The 17,565-nt window shown below is 54.9% G+C and overlaps 2 protein-coding genes across 2 annotated transcripts in view; both read right to left on the bottom strand.

Moving 5' to 3' along the window:
• Positions 1 to 71: 71 nt before the first annotated feature.
• On the bottom strand, positions 72 to 5,921 carry GRWD1 (glutamate rich WD repeat containing 1). Its single transcript, XM_028529635.2, has 7 exons — positions 5,689 to 5,921; positions 5,368 to 5,485; positions 4,981 to 5,140; positions 2,689 to 2,902; positions 2,400 to 2,542; positions 2,097 to 2,294; positions 72 to 1,060 (listed from the first exon to the last, which is right to left on the bottom strand). Exons 1-7 carry the CDS (start codon positions 5,873 to 5,875, stop codon positions 743 to 745), a joined length of 1,338 nt encoding a protein of 445 aa, XP_028385436.1. The 5' UTR covers positions 5,876 to 5,921; the 3' UTR covers positions 72 to 742.
• Positions 5,922 to 6,994: 1,073 nt separating this feature from the next.
• GRIN2D (glutamate ionotropic receptor NMDA type subunit 2D) overlaps positions 6,995 to 17,565 on the bottom strand; it is a 36,127-nt gene continuing 25,556 nt past the window's right edge. Inside the window, exons 10-12 of the mRNA XM_028530527.2 lie at positions 9,947 to 10,134; positions 9,520 to 9,752; positions 6,995 to 9,352 (exon numbers count right to left, since the gene is read on the bottom strand). Of these exons, the coding sequence (XP_028386328.1) occupies positions 8,021 to 9,352; positions 9,520 to 9,752; positions 9,947 to 10,134 (1,753 nt within the window). The 3' untranslated portion in view covers positions 6,995 to 8,020. The remainder of the gene's footprint in view (positions 9,353 to 9,519; positions 9,753 to 9,946; positions 10,135 to 17,565) is intronic.

Here is a 17,565-nt window from a genome sequence, read left to right as displayed (position 1 = left end):
GGCTGAGGGCTGGAGCGGGTGCCACGCTCCTCCTCCCGGCTGCTCACAGGACGATCCACACACACGTCAAGCCTCTTCCGGTCCTTTACTGCCTCTCGGGAGCCCCGACTCTCCTCCCCAAGAGAGGAGGGGGGAGGCCCATGCAGCGCCCCCACCCCAACTGGTTAGTCCTGGTGGCAGGAAGGGGTAGACCCTAATCCTGCTGGGGAAGCCCACCCCCCAAATCTGGTCTTACCAGTGTAAAGCCATTGGGTTCCCTGGGGCCAGAGGGTCAGGCCAGGTGCCAGGGTTGACAAAATACCCATAGCAAGTGGGGCCACACCAAGCCCCCTACAAAACGGGTGGACAGAGTCCTCTGAAGGGTGGTGTGTGTGGGGCATCACTGGGCTGAACCAAGTCTCTGGGCAGGTGGGGTCCCTGGAGCCAGACCCAGCAGTTTCGGAGGGCCAAGGGTCAAACCAAGTCCTTCGGCCAGCAGGGTCATTAGACCAAACCAAGCTGTTTTAGAGGGTTGTGGGTCAATCTTGTCCTTCGGCAAGAGGCGGGTCACTGGAGCAGACAAAGCCTTTCAAAGCACAGTAAGTCCAAGAGAAGCCACCATGGTGGCTGGCAGGCCAAGTGAGGTCCTTCTTTGGGAGGGGCCGGTTGCCAGCTCTGAGTGCGTCCCTTCCAGGGGAACCAACCCGAACTTCGGTTCCCTGGCGAGGCCAGGCCAGGCCAGGCCAGGCGCCACCAGGACGCCTCAGACGCTGATGGTGCGGAAGACGGTGAAGCCTGACAGGGCGGTGCTGACCAGCACCCCGGGGCACTGTGGGTGCCAGTGCAGCTCCTTCAGGTCCGTCTCACCCTGGTGCACGAACAGGAGCTGCTGTGGCAGGTCCGCCAGGCCGGGGTCGGTCTCCGCGCCGCCGGACTCAGGGTCCCGCTCCACGGCCAGGTCCCACTGTGTGACCTGGTTGTCCGCACCTGAGGCTGCAAAGACCCCACTGTCCTGGGGATGCCACTCGACGGAGGTCACGGGGGCCACGTGCTGCTTGAAGGTGGCCACCGGGGAGCCAGACTGTGGGAAAACAGGAGTTTGAGCACCTCGGCCTGACTCCCACGGCACCTCAGCCCTCAAGAGTCTCCCACCTCTCCCTGGCCTCGGGGTTCCACCAGGGCTGTGCCCTCAAGCCCTCACAAGCCCAGACTCTCTGAAAGGACAGAGAGTCAAGTACAGCTGGTCATAAAGTTGTAACGTCCAAGGGGCTCTTGGAACCGTGGTGTCACCTGTAAAGAATCCCCTCCCGGTGGGGCAGACAGACACGTGTGTGGTTCTGCAAATGTCTCCCCCACTGAGTCTAGGACCTTGCAGGGGCAGAACACGACTCCCGGGCTCCAGAGGCAGCCGGCGAAAAGATTGAAGACGCTTTCCCTAAACAAAGGTGCTGGGGGGATGGGTCTCCCCAATGTGGAGAAGTGTCTTCTGAGTTCCAATGGTGAGTCAACTCGGCCCTGAGACCTGGCCAGACACCTGCCCTGGCTGATTCCGTGGAACCCATTACACCGGAGGGGAAAAAGATCGCCACCCGGTGATCCCGGGAAGGCACGGAGCCACAGGAAGTCGGGGCTTTGCTCAGAGGGATCCTAAAAGCAGCAGTTTCTCCCACCCAGAACCCCTCTCAGCCTGCAAAGCCCACTCGGGCAATAACGTCATGCCCACGCCTGTCCTTGCTGTGCCTCGGTTTCCCTCTTGCAATGAGTAAGCTGGGCTCCAAGTCTCTGATGATTCCATAGAATCCGCAAAAAGGAAAAACCACAACTCCCCGAGCCCTTGAGCCCCCAGCAGCCCAGCCAGCTGCAAAGTGCCCGCACGGGCAGACGGGAACTGTAGTCTCCGCCTCCTGCCAGCGCCCCAGCTGGCAGGGTGAGGGCCTCCACACCAGCTGTCCTCTTGCCGAGACCGCTTCCCAACCTGCACCCCAGGGGCTGGCCCCAACACAAAGGGCTTTCCCGGCTCCGGTGCACGAAGCCACTCACGGAGGGAAAACCCAAGGATCCCAGAGGCTGCCGGGCATGGGAGCTTCTTCAGCCCCAGGAGCGCAGCGGGAAAGTACCTTGAACTGCCGCAGGTCCCAGACCTTGAGGGCCCCGTCATCCCCGCCGCTGAGCAGGAAGGGCTCCCGGCGGCTCCAGTGGATGACGTTGGCGTCCCCGTCATGGGCGGCGGCTGTGGTGAGCATGCAGGCCTTACTGGGCGCTGCCCGAGTGTCCCAGATGCGGATGGAGGCGTCGGCTGAGCAGGAGGCAAATACCTGGAAGAGAGAGGGTCTGAGCAACCCGTGGTTCCCCCGACCCCACCTGAGACCAGGTACCAGTCATGGGCCCCTTGCTAGGACCTGCCCCTGGCCCTCCCTCACCGTGTCCTCGGTCGGGGACCACTGCAGATCCTCCACGGAGCGGGTGTGGCCCACAAAAGGCCGCTGGTCCACATGCCAGGAGCCGCCATCCGTGGGCGTCCACAGGTGGATGTTCTTCTGACAGTCACCCGTTAGCAGGCGCCCTGGGGAAGGGAGTCAGGACACCACCTGGTCCCAGCTGGCCATCGCTCGCTCCCCTCCCTGGAGTCTCAGCACACTGCCCCCAACCCTGGCTGCAGACCCTGCCCCCTTTCACCCCCAGCACCAAGTGCGCACCCCAGGATCTCACCAGGCACACGGGGGGACCAGTCCAGGGCAAAGCCCTCGCCCATGTGGCCAGCGAAGGTGAAGATGGGCTTCATGCGGGCTTGCTCGTCTCGGAGGAAGATCGCCAGGGCCTGGGGGTCATCGACCACCTGCAGGAGCCGCCGCAGCGCAAACACCTCCACCTGGCCCTTCTCTGACCACACCCCGGCCACTGGCTCCTCGCCCAGCCAAGATACCTGTGGGGGAGAAGGAAGGGGAGCCGAGTTGGGACAGGAGGCCCAGAGTAGTGACCACGGTTCCCAGCATCCCTGAGAACTAGGGCTCCAGTTCCTCAGACCCCGGCCCCCCCGCCCCCTGGGCTGGGACCACAGCCCCAGAAGCCCTTGTGAGAAAGGACCACAGTCTGCAAGGCTAGCTTGGTGCCTGTGACAACCTCCCACCCAGTGGGAGAGGTAGTGGTGGGGGGAGAACGAAACTTCAAGACCCCTGAGAATTGAGGCTGTGATCCCTGCCACCTGCAACCCTCTCAAGGTTGGACAGCCACAGGCCTTGGTCCCCTGTCCGTTTGCTCACAAGGAGATCCGGCCCAGGGTTTCCAGCGGCCCCTAGCCCCGACCCCCTGAACCCTAGACTCCTATGGCACTGACCATTCAGCCTCCATACAAGCAGAGCCAGGCTCCTACCTGACGACCTCAACCTACTGCTCCCCAAACTGCAAGACTTACTTTCTACTCGTCCCTTCCTTACACCTGCCACCTACGCTGGTTCCATGAAAGACGCACCACTTTTGACCCCTTCTAATGACCTCTATTGTCGTCACATGTGAGTTACCACTGACATCATCCTTCCCTGAACCACAGCCTCTTCTAGGACGCTATCCTTCTGCTCTTGCTTCTCTGCAGCCTATTCCCAACACAGCAGCCAAAGGAATCCCTTTAAAACACAAGTCAGCCCTGGCTGGTATGGTTCAGTGGACTGAGCGCTGGCCTGTGAACCAAAGGGTTGCTGGTTCGATTCCCAGTCAGGGCACATGCCTGGGTTGCAGGCCAGGACCTTGTTGGGGGTGTGCGAGAAGCAACCAATTGCACACACCGATGTCCCTTTCTCCTCTCACTAAAAATAAATAAATAAAATCTTCGAAACAAGTCAGATCCCATGTTTCCACTGCTCTATCCTCTTCAGTGGCTCCCAGTTCCTCCCCAAATGAAAGCCAAGGCCTTACAATGGCTTACAAAGCCCTGAACAGTCTGTCTCGTCCGTTCCCGCCCCTGAGATCTTGCATTTCAAGTCCATTCTGCTCTACACACACTGGCCCCCCGCCCATTTCCCTCAAAACTCCTCGAACATGCCAAGTGCATCCCAGGGCCTTTGTACTTGTTTCCCCTGCCTGCAGATCTTACCCCCACAGACCCTGGGCTCATTCCCTCGCTTCCTGCGGGCCTCTGTCTAAATGGCACCTTATCAGTGAGTACTTCTCAGACCACACAATTTAAAATAGCAACCACCCTAGCTGGGGTAACTCAGTGGATTGAGCTCAGGCCTGTGAACCAAAGGGTCACTAATTTGATTCCCAGTCAGGGCACATGCCTAGGTTGTGGGCCAGGTCCCCAGTAAGGGGTGCACAAGAGACAACCACCCACTGATGTTTCTCTGCCTCTTTCTCCTTCCCTTCCCCTCTGTAAACATAAACAAAATCTTTAAAAAGTAAAATAACTTAGCACCTTTGATATAGTACACATCTACCTAGTTTGTTCTTGTTCCTTTCTCCACTAGCATGTGGGTTTCCTGCAGCCAGAGACCTCTGGCTCCCTGCTAAGTCCCTGGGGTCTGGAACAGTGCCAGAGACACGTCACTGGAGACACACAGCAAGAACTATACGCTGAGCACTGCTCAACTGCTGTTTCCTTGTCATCTCATTTAATTCACACATCAACCTCATCAGAAGATGCCATCACCCTGAACCACAAAAGTGATGCCACAGCTCCTAACAGTTCCTAAAAAAATAAGAAACCACAAAGACACACTACAATCAGATGCTGTTTCTAAGCACCTAATTATTGGTTACTCATTCTGTTTTACCCTCACATCAGGCAAGTTTGTAACTCTCAGCATTTTACAGAAAAACAAAAATACCTCCACAGCACCTAGCACCCAGTGACAACCCAGAATACCTAGGACATATACCAATGAATGGAGAAAATTACGAAGCCGATGCTTTCCCAAAAGCTGAAAGGCAGGATGAGGCACCCACACGGACAGGAGAGGTGGGGTGTGCTCCCGAGGACGTGGGGCGCACTCCTCAGGCTGTACTTACCCGAACTCGGTTGATGCCACCATAGTGGGGCACCATAGCCAGTTCCAGCTGAGGCTTCCGCTCTTCTTCATCCTCTTCATCTTCCTCCTCCTCTTCATCGCTGCCCTCTGATGGTGGGGGCTTCGTCCCGTGCAGATTGTGCATCCGAAGCATCATTAATCTGGGGGAAAGTGTGATGTGACTTTCCTAAGGCGCTGGGTGTCAGGATCCTTAGGGAGGAGGAAAGATGGAAACCCCAACTTCTGGGTCTGAGGGAGGCAGAAGCTGGAAGCCCTACCTCTTGGGTCCTGGGGAGTGGGGTGCTGGAGGCTGAATCCTGGACCCTGCGGCAGTAAGAGGCTGGGGACTTGGACTCCTGGGTCTGAGAAAGCCTCAGGTTTCACCCACCTGTTGCTTTGGGCGCTCTCCGCCTGGGTCCCAGCACACAGGTAAAGCGTAAGAGGAAACTCTGTCCGATTGTCCCCAAGGTGATCCCGGACTATGTCAAAGCTGAGACAGGGGGCGCCTGGGGCAGGAAAGACAGGTTGGAAAGTTACGAAGGGATAGGGGGATCTCAGGCCCCTTCAGTGTGATGTCATCCTTCTTAGACTCGAGTCTTCTCTCTCAGAGCGCCTGTTACGTTAAGAGCGCAGGATCTGATCCCCTCAGGACCCAGGATTCCAGTGCCCTCTTTCCTCAGGACCCAGGAGTCTGGGTATCCAGCCCTACCAGTCTGTGCTCGATGGTACAGCACGTAGGCTTCCTCGTCCATGACCAACTCCTCTCCTTCGCGCAGCGGCGGCCCCCGGCCTGGCAGGTAGACCTGGGCCGGACCCTCCGACCCTGCGTCGTGGGAATCGGCCTCCATGGGTTCCGTTGTTTCACACGTGCGCCGCCGACCCTTGCGCGCCGCCATCTTAGAAGCCTCTCACCGTGGGCGCGAGGTAGAAGCGTCACTTCCGGGTTACGCTTCTCCCCCCCCCCTTCCGAGGTCCGCTAGGCTGCGCGGTTACCTTGGAAACCTTCCAGTTCACCGATTAGAGAAGGCGGTAGGGACAGGGAAAAGGAGAATTACGGTAACGGCGTCCTACTTTAGCCTAGGAGAGCTGCAGTGGATACCGAGAAACTTCACGGTCCGTGTGCCTTTAGGCGCTATTCTGCGGAGCAGCGGCAAGGCCTCCTGGGAATTGTAGTCCTGTGGCGGGCCTTCGTTTCCCCATCAACTAAAGCAATTCTGAGCCTCCACTCCATTTTCCACCTTTGACTCCCAGCGCTTTATTTTTACTTAGTTGATTATTCATGTATGCAAATAAGAGCTTACTGACAAGGACCGTGAGTTTCTATTCTCTGAGGACCCATAAAGCCAGTTTCTCCTCCCCTCCTTGTGATGATGGCTTTAATTTACTTCAAAATGCTTTATGTAAACGGAATGATATTAACGTGCAAGTTAGTCAGTTGAACCTACTCTCTCAGGGCAGTCAGCTGCTTAACCAGGACTTCACATTGCAGCTATGGTCAGCGAGCACTTCATCGGAAAGTCCACCCTCTGGAGGCAGCGATTACAAGTGCTTTGATTCTCTTTATGGCCCAGAGGTTTGGCTAATTGGCATAATGAAATGTTAGAAATGTACTCTCATTGGTGAGGTTAACGGTGTTCAAGATATGTGGGTTGGCTGGAATGTATTAGACACTCTCCTCGCTTGCACAAACAGGATATTAAGAATCTTGTGAGCCTTGTCCCTGGAAGCCATAGGAATGGGACCCTAGACTTGATCCTAAAATGCTTTCATCCTGGTTCTTTCCTGAGTCCCTGTCCCCCATACCTCTAGGTCTCTGTCCACCCCTGCCCCTTCTCAGCCCTTCACTTCTTCGGGACTTTTTCCACCTCCTGTTTCTGGGGCTTTGTCTCCCACCTCCCTCTAGGATCTCTGTTCTCGCTCTAATTCTCTTTCTGCCCTCTCTTTCTCTGTGGGACTTTTCTCAGTTTAAGTTTTCTCCAGATGTTTGGGGGGAGGGGTGCGCTAAGAGACAGACGCGGAGCTCATACTTGGACGGAGGAGGCATAAAAACATGGTTTATTCCAAACACTGCAATGTGGAACAGGAGAGTGGGGAGGGAGGTTGGTGGTGAGTGTGGACTCCCAGACCCTCCCTTCCACAACCCAGCTCCAGACCCGGCTGGAGATCTGGGAAGAGGAGGCTTTGGGTGAGGGGGTGGGGGGCGTCTGCTGGGTCATCACCGAAGGGTCACAAATAAGGGTTGGATTTGGAGAGGATGTGTTTGGTGGCACCTGGGGCTGGTAGTGTGGTGCGACCAACTGGGAAGTTCTGGGCCCTGCAGGTTGGGATTAGCGCGGGGCAGAGGGAGGCGGGGCTTCCGTTGGGGGCGTGCCCTATGTCAAAATTGGGAAATGCGACGGAGGACTCGAAAGGAGGAACGGGGTGTCCCGGTTTGACGTCAAGGGTTACAGTCCGGTCGGGGCACAGTCTGGGGTTCGGGTCACAGTTTGGGGTCAGGGGTCACAGTCGGGTCGGATGACCAGTTGTAGGGGTCGGAAGTCACAGTCTGGGGTCAGGGGTTTCTGTATGGCGGGGCCAAGGTCTAGGGTCACAGTTTGACGAACGCGTCTCACAGTTTTGAGTCCCGATGGATGAAAGATTAAAAACGGGCTTCCCCGGAAGCGTGGCCGGGACCGGGGAGCTGCACAGTGATGTGAGGGCCACGGCCCCGGGCGTGGGGGTGGGGCGCGGGCGTGGCGTGAACCCCCACCTCCCGCCCCATCTGGTGACGTTAAAAAGCCCTTGTCGGGTTTAAAAAAAAGTCCGGTGGGCTCCGAGACCTCCTCCCTCTCGCTCTCAAGCGGGGTGAGATTTGGGGAACCAAATCCCCTGGGGCCCACAGTGCCTCGAAAACGAAGGGGCACAGGACGCTGCTCCAGGCGGGGTCCGGCCGGTTCCACCTTTTTCTTTCCCACCCCACGTGGGTCCTTGTCCACTGCGCGTGCCCCCTCGGGCCGTGGCCTGCGCTGACCGAGGGGGACGGTCGGGCCCCCGGGGCCGCGTCATACCTCCGACTCGAGGCTGGAGAAGTGCGCTGAGCCCCGGCGGGTCCCCAGGTCTGCGCCCCGGTGTCTGCGGTGGGACGCGGTGGGCAGCGGCGGCCCCCAGTGCGCTGCGTGCAGGCACCGGCGCGCGTGGCGGGAGGGCCCGGTGAGCCGGCGCGCGGGGGCGGCACGGGGACACGAGCTGAGGTCCTCAAGCGAGCGAGAAGTGGGCGCGGGCGGCGGGATGTCCCAGCCCCCAGCGGAGCGCCGGTGGCGGTGGTGGTGCGGGGCAGGGGGTGCGGGCACGCGGTGTGAGGCCCGCGGGCGGTGCCCGTGCGGCCGCGGGCACCCGCAGCGGGCCCGGCGCCGAGGCGGGGGTCCCGCGGCCCAGGGAGGGGGCGGAGGTGCCCACCAGCCGCCGTCCAGGCCGTCGTGTGAGCAGCTGAGGTGGCGCGGCGGCGGCAGCAGCTCCAGGCTGGCGCAGTGGCGGCAGTGCCAGGCGGCCGGGCCGCCGCGCGGGGGCAGGTAGTCCCAGCTGCCGGCGCGCCAGCCCCCAAGCTTATCGACCGACCAGTAGCGACCGGGCGGCGGCCCTAGGCGATCGGCGTATGGGTAGGGGAAGTCAGCGAACCACCAAGGCTCCAAGCCGCCCAGCGACGCACCGCCCAGGCTCTCCGAGTCCTCCGAGTCCGACGGAGACGGTTCCAGGTCGAGGTACGGGCACGGAGGGGGCGCGCCGCGGCATGGAGGGGGAGCCCCCTGGGCCCCGCCGCCCGCTCCCCCTGCGCCCGCAGCGCCGCCCGCGCCGGGCCCCAGTAAGGGCTGGCTCTCGGGGTCGGAGCGCGGCCAGCGCGCGGGCGCGGGCGGGCTCTCGTCCTCGTAGGCCAGTCGGCAGAGCGGTGGCCCGACGGCGGTGGCCGCGGCGGAAGGGGGCGCAGGCGGCGACGGGAAGCCGGAGTAGGCGCCGGCTGAGGGCTCAGCCGGCTCCTTGTCTCGCACAATGGCGAAGTAGGAGGGCGGCGGCTTCTGCGGGGGTTGAGCCGCGGGTGGGGACATCGGGCGCCCGGCCGCGCCCCTGGGCGCTGCGCGCGCCTCGCTCACGCCCAGGCCCTGAGGCTCGATGGGGCCGTAGTAGCGGTGGAATCCGTCCGCCAAGCCCGCGACCCCCGGCGGCCCCGTGGCTTTGGCGCGGCGCCAACGATCCACGGCGGCGCGCTCGCGGGGTAGGAAGGGCGCAGGGCCAGGCGCGGGACGCGCTGTCGGGTACGCGGGGCTGGGCAGCGGCTGCGGCGGAGGCGGGGGCTTGGCCGGCGGCGGGGCTGCTTCCGCGCTGCAACAGCTGTACATGCCCTGCAGGGGCCACAGGACAGGCGGGCTCGGCTCAGTAGGCCCCGGAGCACCCGTCTTCCTCTGCCCCCTCCCTCCTCTCCCGCACCTCCGCCCGAGTCCCTTCCATTCCCAGGCATCCCTGCGAGCTTCCACCCATCTGGCCCCTTTGCCTGGCCCTCTCCGCGTACCCTGGAGAAGGCCAGCAGGAAGTCCATGCGGTGGGTGGGCCCCAGGCAGTGCCGCAGTCGCCAGTACACCAGGTGCTCCCAGGCGAAGACTAGCAGGGAGAGGCCCATGGCCACCAGAAGCATGTAGAAGACGCCCGCCATATTGTCGATGTCCAGCTTGCTGCTCATCACCTCGATTTTGTCATTGTGGCAGATTCCGGAGAGCCACAGCCGCTCCAGCATCTCGATCTCGTCTGGAGAAAGGGGGCAAGGGCAGGTGGTCAGAGGTCACCTGTGGGCAACCCTTGAGGACCTTCCTCTCTGATATAGGGAGTCTAGGCCCCGCCGGCCACCGCTTCCCTCAGGCCCTGGTGTCCTGGTCCACATCCCCTCCTTCCAAGGGGCCCGGGGCTCGCCCCCTCTCCCAGGCACACTCGTGCAGCCGCACCGTCCCCCAGGAACTGCAGGAGTGCCAGGTCGATGGGACGCTTCCAGCGGGAGCCCTTGTGCAGGGCGATGCCGTAGCCCGTGGTGGCAAAGACCTTGCCTGAGCCGATGGTGACAAGCTTGCAGCCCTCATCCTTGCGGGCCATGTAGTTGAGCACAGCCGCGTCATAGATGAAGGCGTCCAGCTTCCTGGGGGGGGGGTCGGGGGGGGGATGAAGGGCACAGTCAGTCCCACACTGATGCCCTCATGGCCCATCCCTGAACCCCTGCCACCCCTAATCTCCAACTGCTCCAGTTGCTAAATAGTAACTCTTCTTGAGCAAGCCACACCACTTTGTGCCTCAGTTTCAATGTCTGTGAAATGGGGATAACAGTGATACATCCCTTGGGGCTGCTGTAAACATTAGATAGTGCTTGGTGCAGAGGAAGTGCTGGAGAAATGTTAGTGGTGACTATTAATGAAATAATTACTCATTTAATCCTCACCAGAGCCCTCCAAAGGAGTCCTATATACTCTTTTAAAGAGGCCTAAGGCCCTAGCTGGTGTGGTTCAATGGATTGAGAGCTGGCCTGCAAACCAAGAGTGGCTGGTTAGATTCCCAGTCAGGGCACAAGCCTGGGTTGTGGGCCAGGTCCCCAGTAGGGGGCGTATGAGAGGCAACCACTCATTGATGTTTCTCTGCTTCTCTTCCCTTCTATGTAAACATAAAATAAGATATTTAAAAAAAAAACCTTTAGATTCTTTTTTAAACTTTTATTTATTTTTATTTTTATAGAGGGGGGAAGGGAAGGAGAGAGGGAGAGAAACAGGAATGTGTGGTTGTGTCTTGCACATCCCCTAGTGGGAACCTGCAACCCAGACATGTGCCCTGACTGGGAATTGAACCAGCAGCCCTTTGGTTCACAAGCCTGGACTCAATCCACTGAGCTACGCCAGCCAGGGCATAAATAAAATCTTTTAAAAAATAAGGAGGACTGAGCATCAAACAAGGAATCATAAATAATAATACAATGTTCGGGAGGGGGGCATAAGGGAACTAAATGGTAATTAAAAAATACAATAAAGATTAAATGAAATTTCTAAAAATAATACAATGTTAATGGTCACTAATATTGTGCTGGACACTATCCATGTACTTAAATAACTCGTTTCATCCCGACATTTCCTATAAAATAAAAACTACTAAGGCATCTCCATGGTTCAGACTGAGACTCCATCCAAGTTTGCTTGTCTCTCCCACGAGGCCCTAATTTCTAAAACTCGGTGGGAAGACAGTCAGGGATATGGAATCACTTCTCACAGAGGAGGACACGGTGGCACTCACCACGTGTCACTCCCTCCACAGCTGCTGCCATTGTACACTTCTGTCTCAGGTTATGGGACTCTCAGCCCCTCCCACTAGATTCCCTGCCCCAGGAGGGGTGGGGCCGAGTCCCTGTGTTGCAGGCTGTGGCACAGCACACTTCCTTCACGTACAGGACGTCCTTCACGTACAGGACGGCTGTAAATATTTGCAGAGTGAATGGCAGAATGAATGAATGAGCGCATAAACAGATCCACACCATGGAACACAGGGTAACTCTTCTACGAAACAGGATATAAACATTTATGGTCTGGCATCTGAAGATTTCCACTGTGTATTAATGAGATGAGAAAAAAAAAAAAAAAGCTAGTCCCAGAATCCCATGTAGTGTATAACTTCATATGCATTTTTTAAAAAAATGACATATGTGTGGGGGGAATTTTGATCATCTTAACTGCAGACACCAGACTAGCTCCTGGAGGGAGGCACCTGTCCTGGGTTGCCCAGTACTGTCCAAAAGAACATTCTGCAGTGACAGAAATATGCCCTTGGTGCTATCCAGCCCGTCAGCCACCAGCCAGCCTGTGGCTCCTGAGCTCTTGAAATGGGCCAGTGTGACCTTTTTTGAAGATTTTATTTATTTATTTTTAGAGACAGGGGAAGGGAGGGAGAAGGGGAGAGGAACATCAATATGTCGTTGCCTCTCACACGCCCCCTACTGGGGACCTGACCTACAACCAAGGCATGTGCCCTGACTGGGGATTGAACCAGCAACTCTTTGGTTCGCAGGCTGGCAGTCAACCCACTGAGCCACAGTGAACCAGGGTGGAACTTTAATTTAAATTAACTTAAACAGTATTGGACAGGGCAGGTGCGGAGGGTGAAGCGAGAGAGATCAAGGCATGTGGCTGTGCACGGGGTGGCGGAGAAGGCAAAGGGTCTCTCTGACGAGAATGGCACCTGGAGTTTCAGCTTGTTTGCCTGTGTGTTGACAAAAATCCCTCCGTGTCCCCAAACTGTCAGTAAAGCCCTGTCCGCACACTCACACACGTGCCCCTAAATGCCTTGTGTATGTGGGTGGTTGCAGAGAAATCGAAGAAAAGGAGAGAATGGGCCCAGCACTCCACATAGGGAGGATTCCCCATGTTGAATGGAGCAGTGGAAGCAAAAAACTTGGGGGCGGGGCAGAGAGAGAGCTCTGGAGAAAGAGTAGAAACCGGGGGAGGGCGTTCACCACCCCACTGTGGGAGAATGGCATTTGATTTGACTTTATATAGATCCCAACAGGCAGGGAGATCCCAGCTGACATCTGGACACGTATATATATATAGGCAAGAAAAATGCCACCACTTGCCTGCGGCAATGCTGCTTTGTGGGCAAACTGTAATTTCTTGAAGTTTCTCTTGGTTTAGCAAAATGCCCCTGAGGGCAAAAGGTGAATTGCCTCTGGGTTTAAGTGGGAAAACCTTGGCGTTTCCAGGGTCAGGCCGCAGAGGAGGGGTGGAGGCTCCGGAAATGAGGATGAGGTGGAAGGAAGGTCTTTGGGGGTCCTTGGTGGACACAGGGGGGCGGGGGAGGCAGGGAAAGACTGAGAAGCCCCCAACCAGAGCTTCCAGGGGTGGGAGGGTTTGAGGGGCTTTCAGGAAAAGGAGACCTAAGAGCCTTTGCTTTTAATCGTTTGCTCTGTTGTTTGGGAATATAATGCTGTCCCCCATGGTCCCTACACCTCCAGTAAACTCACCCATCTCCCATTCTCCAGCCTTTGTGTAGGCGCAGGTCTGGGGAAAAATGAAATACCCGGTGTCTCTCCTTACATTCCTGTTTATCCAGCTCTGTCGCCAAAGGGATCTTGATATTTCAGTCACTCCTGCTCCTCCTCATTCACAGCCTTCCCCTGACTCCCCACTTCACTCAGAGAGCAGAGTTACCTTGAGCTCCAAGGATCTATGCCACCAAACTCCCCCGACACCCTCCTTGCCCCTCTCCCCCCATATTCCACGCATGCCTCCCGTACTAGGTTGCTGCAGCTGCGCTGGCCTTTGCACGGTTCCTGGACTGCTCCAGCATGCTCCTGCCTCAGGGCCTTTGCACTTGCTGTTCCCTCTGCTGGAGCATTCTTCTTCCAGATACCCCCCTGGCTCACATGCTCACTTCCTCCAAGCAATTGCTCAAAAGATCAAAAGACACCATCCCGAGCGCCCTATGTAATACTGAAGCCTGCAGCCTCCTTCCCGGGTCTCTGAGATTCGTTCATCCTGCCCTGTTTTTGTCTGTAGCACTTATCCCCTTGGAATTATGAAACGTTGTCGCTGATTTAGGGCAGCCTGCATCTCACCCCACTGGAATTTAAATTCCACGAGGGACAGACCTTGTCTGTCTGAGTCATTGCTGTATCCAGAGGCTAGAACAACACCTGGTACACAGCAGGTGCTTGATAACGAGTGGTTGAGCTCTGGCTGCTGTGGCTCAGTAGATTGATTGAGTGCTGGTAAACTTAAAGGTCGTTGGTTCGATTCCCAGTTAGGACACATGCCTGCGTTGCAGGCCGGGTGTCCAGCTGGGGGTGTGCAACAGGCAACCACACATTGATGTTTCTCTCCCTCTCAAAAAAAAAAAAAAAAGGAGTGGTTGAATGAATGAATTTGGGCTGGTTTGAGGTGGTCGTCCTGCAAGCCAGGCACTGGCAAGCCAGGCACAGGTAAGATTTCTTTAAGGTGGAAAAGATGCCAAGAGGTGTTTGTCCACAGAGAAAGCAAGCTGAGAACAGTGTGTGCTCTTGGTAAGGAATGCATAATGATGTGAGTCTGCGTGCGTGGTTTAACTGATCCGAAAGAAGTAGAAAAGAGTGCCTCCCTTAGGGAAGAGGGTTTTGATGGTTCCTTTTCTGCCCCTCCCGAGAGAGTGGGCTTAACGGAATGGGTTTCCAGAACAGGCTGAGAGGAGAAGCCTTGTTTCTTTCTTTCTTTCTTTTTTTTTTCTAATTTTTAAAATATTTTATTTTCAGAGATGGGAAGGGAGTGAGGAAGAGAGGGAGAAGACCATTGATGTGCAAAGAGCAACATCAGTTACCTCTTGCATGCCCCCAACCAGGGGACCTGGCCTGCACCCCAGGCCTGTGCCCTGACGGCGAGTTGAATCAGTGACTTCTTGGTTCACAGGCCAGTGCTCAATCCACTGAGCCACACTAACCAGAGCCCTTTATTTCTTTTGAAGAAATGCATTTCCTTTCTTTCCCTGCGAGGCGGCTTGCCCTCAGTGGTAGGGTAAGCCCACGTGTGTTGTGTGAGCCAGCCAAGGCTATGTGATGGCCAACTGTCTGTACCTCTCTGTAAGGGTAGAATTTTCTAGTGCTGTCCTGGGTGGTAACTACAAGCCACATGAGACTATTTGAATTTACCTTCTAACTAAAATGGAAAATTCAGTTCCTTAGCCCTGGCTGGTGTGGCTCAGTGGATTGAGCTCCAGCCTGCGAACCGAAGTGTCTCCGGTTCAATCCCCAGCCAGGGCACATGCCTGGGTTGTTGGTGAGGTCCCTATTTGGGGGCTTGAGAGAGGCAACCACACATTGATGTTTCTCTCCCTCTCTTTCTCCTTCCCTTCCCCCTCTCTAAAAATAAATAAATAAAATCTTCAAAAAAAAAAAAAGAAAAGAAAAGAAAAAAAACTTCAGTTCCTTAGCCACACCAGCCACATTTTGAGCGACCAGGACCTGGTGGTTACCGGCCTGGACTGCACTGGGCTGGAGTACTTCCTCATCGCACAGAAGGCCGCGGGGGATCGCTGCTCTAGACACACACGCACATGTCTGTCTGCCAGATGGACTGGGAGCTCCGGGACAGCACAGACTTTGATCTGCTCACTACTCTTCCCTCAGTGCCTAGGCCAGTGGATGAATGAATGTGTGAACTTTCATAAAGTTGGGAGTTATCTTGTCAGGGACATCATGGTTTATTATTAAATTTTTAAAATTGATTTGAGAGAGAGAGAATGAGAGAGAAACACAGCTTTGTTATTCCACTTATTGATGCATTCATTGGTTGATTCTTGTATGTTCCCCGACCGGGGATCGAACCCACAACCTTGGCGCATCGGGATGATGCTCTAACCAACTGAGCTAACCAACCAAGGCATGGTTCATTACTTGTTTTTTTCTTTGTTCCTCTCTCTATTAAAACATTATATATAATGTGTATATGTATATATATATGCGCATATATATGTAATATATATGTATATGATTAACCCAAGAAGAGAGACTGAGAGATACTGACGCTGGGATTCCCCAACAAAAATGGTTAAGACAGATCATTCTACAGTGAAGTTCATAGTCAACAACCTTACTCGGAATCACAGGCCCACTATGTCTAGAGTTTTGGGCTTCCACTCCCAAATATGAATAGACTACTAAGAATAACTAGGCATCAAATAAAGCCTCTAATAAGAAAGGTAGAAACAGCTCTGGCTGGTGTGGCTCAGTGGATTGAGCAACGGCCTGCAAACCAAAAGGCCGCCAGTTCAATTCCTGGTCCCATAGATGTTCCTCACACACATCGATGTTTCTTTCCCTCCCTTCTCCTCCCTATAAAAGTAAATAAATAAAACCTTAGAAAAATAGAAACAAATGAGTGGATGTAACTTGGAGGAAACATTATACGGATAGGAGATGGTGTAAAAAAAAAAAACAAAACTGGCTTCTGGCCAAGATGGAGGCGTAGGTAGACACACTGTGTCTCCTTGCACGACCGAAAGAAGGACGACAACAAATTTAAAAGCAAGAAACAACCAGAACTGACAAAGTCGAAACATATGGAAGTCCGACAACCAAGGAGTTAAAGAAGAAACATTTGTCCAGAACGGAACCAGAATTCCGGGAGCAGACAGAGACAAGCCATCCTCGACAGCTCTGCCAACGCAAGTTCCTGAGTGCGGCTCACAGGGAGTCTCGGACCCACTCCTCGCTTTTGTGCTTCACAGTCAATATGGGGAAGTCCCACACGCTCCACAGAGAAGAGGTGGTGCCACGTAAGCTCGAGCACAATTGGGAAAGGGCAAAACTTAAGCAAGTGTGCTATCATGTCCGAGACGAGAATAGAACCCACTGGCGGGGCGGCAATGAACCCAGAGAAACGCCCAGGTGAGAATCCAACAGGAGACCCCAACACCTGACTGACTTCCCCTGTTCACCCTCAGTCCTTCCAGGCACAGCTGAGTGTGTAGGATGAAGGATGGCTGGGAGAAGTCCTGGAAATATATATCCCGGGGTAAAACAGGAGCTCTTCTGCCCCACATAAGTCAGCTTATTAGGCCATATCAGTGAAGATGCTGCTATCTCAGACCCTTTAGGATCCAGAAGCAAAATGATGCTCATTTTCTGATATGCTTTCATTCAGGGCTACGAGCTGAAAAATCAAAAGCCTCAGATTCTCTCCTTCCTCATACCTGAATCTAAGGCTCTTTCAAACATTTGCATCAGAAAAAAATTGTAAAGCCTCTAAAATAAAATACATATATTATAAAAATAAAACCAACAATTATCATTAATATCATCAGAGGAACAAGATAAGATACTGCAATTCATGCCCTGGCTGGTGTGGCTCAGTGAACTGAGCGCTGGTCTGTAAACCAAAGGGTTGCTGGTTCAATTCCCAGTCAGGGCACGTGCCTAGTTTGCAGGCCAGGTCCCCAGTTGGGGGCACTCGAGAGGCAACTATAAGATACTGCAACTTTGAATCCTGAATAGGATATTTTAAAGCAGGACACTATAAAATAGTATTGTAAAATTTACAGACTCCTATAAAAATTCAAAGATCAAAAAATGTGCTTAGAAATTAAAAATACACTAGCAGAAATGAAAAGCTTAATCAAAGAGTAGAAGATAATATTAAGAAAAGAAGTACAGCAGGGAGATCAAGAGATGGCCAAATCAGAGAGGGGACAAAAGAAGTGGACAGTTTGGGAAGCCCAATGTGACTTTAGTAAGAGTTCCAGAAAGAAAGAACAGAAAAATGGAGGGAAGAGGGAAACTGTCATGGAGGGATAAAAAATACAATAAAGACTAAATAAAAAAAAACCATATCAATAGAAAAAAAGAAACTGTCATTGAAAGAAATTGAGAAAATTCCCCAGAACACATGGCATGCGGGTACGATTGGAAGGCTCAGCCTTGAAAATAACTGAAGCCACATTTCTTAGAAATGTCAGCTCACCAAGGTAGGGAAACAGGCAAAGAGGTCACGGACAAGCCTGAGGAAGCAGAACGACTTTGGATGTTTCAACAGTAACTTCAAAGTGGGAAAGCAGGAGGCAGAGGAGGCGC

This window comes from Phyllostomus discolor, chromosome 12 (genome assembly GCF_004126475.2).
Source record: "Phyllostomus discolor isolate MPI-MPIP mPhyDis1 chromosome 12, mPhyDis1.pri.v3, whole genome shotgun sequence".
NCBI classification, from domain to species: Eukaryota; Metazoa; Chordata; class Mammalia; order Chiroptera; family Phyllostomidae; genus Phyllostomus; species Phyllostomus discolor.
The sequence above is the reverse complement of the archived record's forward strand: the minus strand, read 5'-3'. Positions and strand labels throughout refer to the sequence as shown.